General features: G+C 69.5%; 1 protein-coding gene across 1 annotated transcript; it reads right to left on the reverse strand.

Annotated features, from left to right (window-relative positions):
• Positions 1-1,562: 1,562 nt before the first annotated feature.
• Positions 1,563-1,987, reverse strand: PDE6G (phosphodiesterase 6G). Its single transcript, XM_088535841.1, has 3 exons — positions 1,842-1,987; positions 1,733-1,773; positions 1,563-1,650 (listed from the first exon to the last, which is right to left on the reverse strand). Exons 1-3 carry the CDS (start codon positions 1,985-1,987, stop codon positions 1,574-1,576), a joined length of 264 nt encoding a protein of 87 aa, XP_088391967.1. The 3' UTR covers positions 1,563-1,573.
• Between the last annotated feature and the right edge of the window lie 2,155 nt (positions 1,988-4,142).

Raw genomic sequence — 4,142 nt, forward strand, 5'->3', positions numbered from 1 at the left:
GCCGCCGCCGCCCGCTCCGCTCCGCTCCCGCCTCCGCTTCCGGCTCCGCTCCCGGCCCGCCGCCGCCGCCCGGGCCCGCCGCGCCGCCCGCTGCCTGCGCCGCCGCCACCCGCCCGCGCCGCGCGCCCCAACAACAGCGTTCCGTGCCGCGAGGGTTCCTAGGGCCGGGGCGGTGCGACGCTCCCGCCTTCCCCCTGCCTGCCTCGGTGCCACGCGCGCAGCGCTCCCCCGGCAACGCTGCCCCCGCGCGGCCGTTCTGCCTCCCCTTCCCTCCGGTCCGGTCCAGGAGAGGAGCCCCGCAGCTCGGCCTGGGAAGCCGCAGCGGGGCCGGGGCCGCGAGAGCGCTCAGCTGTGCAGGGAGGGATGGCCGGGGGCCACAGCCCTATTTATCCGAGTGGGGGGCCGCGATGGAAGGCAGGATGGTGCAGAGCAGGGAGCCCAGGTGATGCCACCAGTGTCCCCCAGCCCAGGGCACGCACGGCCACCACAGGGTGCTGCGAGTGTGGGCGGCACGCGGGTGTCTGGGATGAGCAACTCCCATCCATCCCGCAGGCCTCCAGGCTGGCGGAGCTGCCTGTCTCCTCTGATGAGGATGATGCTGATGGCGATGATGAAGGCTCCGTGCCCGGGGGTCATCGGGGTGCCATGGGCCACTGCATGAAGCACCTGTCCCTGGCCTGGAACCTGCTCTTCCTGCTGATGGGGCTGTTGGCCCTGGCATTGGGGCTGGTGGTGCTGGGAGGGACGAGTGGCGCTGGGGGAGGCTCCTGCGTGACGCCCTGTGCCCCCGCCTGCTGCCCCCGTGAGCGCGGCCTCCGCGGTGTCACGGACCAGCTGCCGTGCAGGATGGGCAGGAGGGGAGTTTGAGGCCAGTGCCAGTGCCGGAGCAGCGGGACGCAGCCTGTGGAGCAGGGCTCGCACCCGGGGCCAGCGGGATGCAGGATGGGCAGGGGGTGGGTTTGCCCACCGTGGGGCACAGCGGGGGCTCCATCGCCGCCGGCCCGGCTGGCCCGGTGCTGCTCAAGGCGCTCGGATGCTCCGTGACACAGCACAGCATGAGGGCACGCGGTGATGGCACCGGCCGCGCTGGGCGACACTGCGCGGTCTCAGCTTGGGGACATGGGGATGGCCACACTCTGCCGTGCGTATGCCCGCCTGGCGCCCGTCCTGCCTCCCACACGGAGCAGGGGAGGCAGCCTGGAATGAGCCTCCGTGGAGGCCTGGGCTGCGGGCTCGTGTCCCACCTGTCCCAGCACTGTGTCCATCCACCCCCTCCTGTGCGGCTCTCCCGGCGCTTCCTGCCTGGAGCAGGGGCAGTGGGGGGGATGTATCCCACGGGGGGGCCGACCCTTGGCATCCCCGGAGCTGCCACCTCCCCCTGCACCCCAGGCAAGGGACACATCCCACACGGTGACATCCCCAACCCGATGCCGTCCCCTCCGCTCGCCCCCAGCCACCACACAGGCTCCGGGCTCGTTCTCCGTGTTTTAATCAGCGCTGTCGCGGGCCGGGCGCTGCCGCGGGGACGGGTGCTACCTACACGGCACTAAGGGACGCGGTGGCGGCGCGGGCGCTAGATGATGCCGTATTGCGCCAGCTCGTGCAGCTCCAGGTGGCTGAAGGCTTCCCAGGGGCAGATCACGGTGATATCTGCGGGGAAGGGAGAAGCCGGTCAGCGACAGCCCCGTGGGGTCCCCGACCCCACGCGGAGCGGCGGTGGCCGCGGCCTTACCTGTCCCCAGCCCCTCCATGCCGGGGATGTCGTCGCCGAACCTGCAAGGAGAGCGAGCGGCTGGAGCGGCGGCGGCGCCAGGCGCGGGGCCCCGCGCGGCCCCACTCACCCCTGCACCCCCTTCTTGGGCGGTTTGCTCTTGAACTGCCTCGTCTGCCGCTGCTTGAACTTGGGGGGGCCCTTGCGGGGGGTGGCGGGGCCCCCCGTCACCCGCGTGGCCGACTTGATCTCCGGTTTGAGGGGCTCCAGGCTCATGGCTGCGCGCGGGCCGGCAGCCCCCGGCTCCCGCGGTGCCGGCGCCTCCGGACGGCTCCTGCGGAAGGAAAGGGGGGGCAGCCGGGGCCGCAGCGCCCGGTGGAGCGGGAAGAGCCGGATCCTGCCCAGTGCGGAGCTCCGCACGCCAAGGGCATCCCGCTGCCATCCCACCGCGTGAAGGGCAGGATTCTGCCCAGCGCGGAGCTCCGCGCGCCTGGGACATCCTGGTGCCATCCTGTGCCATCCCGCCACGGGAAGGGCAGGATTCTGCCCAGTGCAGAGCTCCACGTGCCCAGAAATCCTGGTGCCATCCCACCATGGGATGGGCAGGATTCTGCCCAGCGTGGAGCTCCGTGCGCCCAGGGTACCCCGGTGCCACCGCGCTGCGGGTCGGCGGTGCCTCCTACCCGCCGCGGCGCTGCCCGAGGTCGGCTCTGCTCCGCACTAGCGCTCCCAGCAGTGGGTCCTATAGGTGCTCCGGTGGCTTTCGGGGGCTGGCGGATTTATCCTGCCCTGGGGTAATAGGATTATGTCCCTTCTCCCGAAAGGGGTAATCCGGGTGCTCCCCCCGCGCGGGGCGGTGCCAGGGGGGTGCCCGGATTAGGGTGGCTGGGATGGGTCCTGCTTGGGGACTGGCAGCTCCGTCCGCTCGGGCGCAGAGCTGCAGGGTGCCCACGGCCTCCGCCGCCTTCTCCTCCCAAATCCCGGGATGCTTCTCCTGCTCCCTAAGGGCCTCGGAGCTGCCCGGCTTGCGGGCAGCAGGAAGGAGGTTTCCAGCCCCTCGGATGGGCCGGGGCATGGGCGGCCTGGGGGCCCCTTGGTCCCTTTTTCTGCTGGAATTTGCAGCTCGGTGGATGCCGAGCGGCCCTGGCCCACCCTGCGGCCGGGGGACAGTATCGCGCTCGAGCCGCCCGTAATCCCCCGCACTAAAGCAATTACAAAAAGGTTTAATCCCAGCACACTTTAATTGCACTTCAGCCCCTTCCACTAATTGCAATTAGTTAGACTCCAGCAAATAGGATTACAGGATCCAGGAGCGCTGTCCGGAGGCTGGCGGAACCACCTACTCCTCCAGCAAAGCCCAGGGTCCTGTTAATTACCGATTCCAGCTTAGGTTTCATTACCAAGTGCTGCTAAAGAGCTGCCCGGGGCCTCACGGGAGGGACGGGTTTCCGTGAAGGTCCCTTGGCCACGGGCTCTGTCCGCTCCGTCAGCTGGGACAGGGGGAGACGCGGCTGTAGGAGGAAGTTAAAGGAGTTTTGAGGCCCAGCGAGGAGGGAAGAGCATCACTAGGTGCAGCTGGGAAGCCTCGAGCGAAGCGGCGGGAGGGATGCGCACGGACACGCGCCCTTGTCCCCCACGCTGCGACCTTGTCCCTCGCTCAGGGCCAGGACGGCGACAGGAGGGGCCCAAGAGCCCTGGGGATTTGGCGGCGGGTCGGGAGCGCTGCCCTCGGGGAGCCCCACGTGCTGCGTCCGCACGCTCCGGCCTCCGGGCAAATCCCCCCGGGAAGGCCCCGGCTCCTCCGCGGCTCCGCGGGGCTGACGCTCGTCCGCAGCCTCATCCGCACACACGGAGCGCCGAGAAGCCCCTAAGAGGCTTAGGGAGCTGAGGAAGAGGTCGGTGGCTAAAGCCTCCCAGCCCTCCTCCACCAAGGTGACTGCCGAGCCGCGCAAGGCGCTTAGAATTCCAGCGACCGAGCGCAAGGACGCGCAGGAGCAGCGGGAAGCGCGGGCGCATCGAGGACACCAGCCCTGCCGCAGCCCTCGGCGGAGGCTTTTGCAGACCCCGAGGGTGAAGCCTCTGGCTCCCCATGAGATCCAGGGCTCCGAGTTCGCAGGAGCAGCCTGCGAAGCGCCCGCGCATCCCGCGGGAGGTTTCCCTGGGAAACCAGGAGCACAACAAGGCTCTGCACGGTCTGTATTGGAGCAGCACATGGATCTTGGGGCCTGTGCAGGGACCCGGAGGCTCAAGGAGCAGCTCACGCTGCCGGTCCCACAGCTCCTTCCCACCAACACAGTGCACACTAATAAATACCATAAATAAAACGGGCCCGGACCCCACAAGTCCGCGTCAAAAACGACTCCTGGATCACAGCCAGCGGGTTCCCCCGTTGCCCTTTGGGGAAGGGCTTTTTCCAAGCGGCTTCGCGGCG

This window comes from Tinamus guttatus, unplaced genomic scaffold (assembly GCF_059628265.1).
Source record: "Tinamus guttatus ecotype Peru unplaced genomic scaffold, ASM5962826v1 Tinamus_guttatus_pri_ptg000649l, whole genome shotgun sequence".
Classification (NCBI taxonomy): Eukaryota; Metazoa; Chordata; class Aves; order Tinamiformes; family Tinamidae; genus Tinamus; species Tinamus guttatus.

Bases quoted from the DNA above. Each gene is read 5' to 3' on its own strand.
- PDE6G (XM_088535841.1), bottom strand. From the start codon at position 1,987: ATGAGCCTGGAGCCCCTCAAACCGGAGATCAAGTCGGCCACGCGGGTG. The intron at 1,774-1,841 runs GTGAGTGGGGCC...CTCTCCTTGCAG, and splicing joins CCCAAGAAGGGGGTGCAGGG to GTTCGGCGACGACATCCCCG. The intron at 1,651-1,732 runs GTAAGGCCGCGG...CCTTCCCCGCAG, and splicing joins CATGGAGGGGCTGGGGACAG to ATATCACCGTGATCTGCCCC.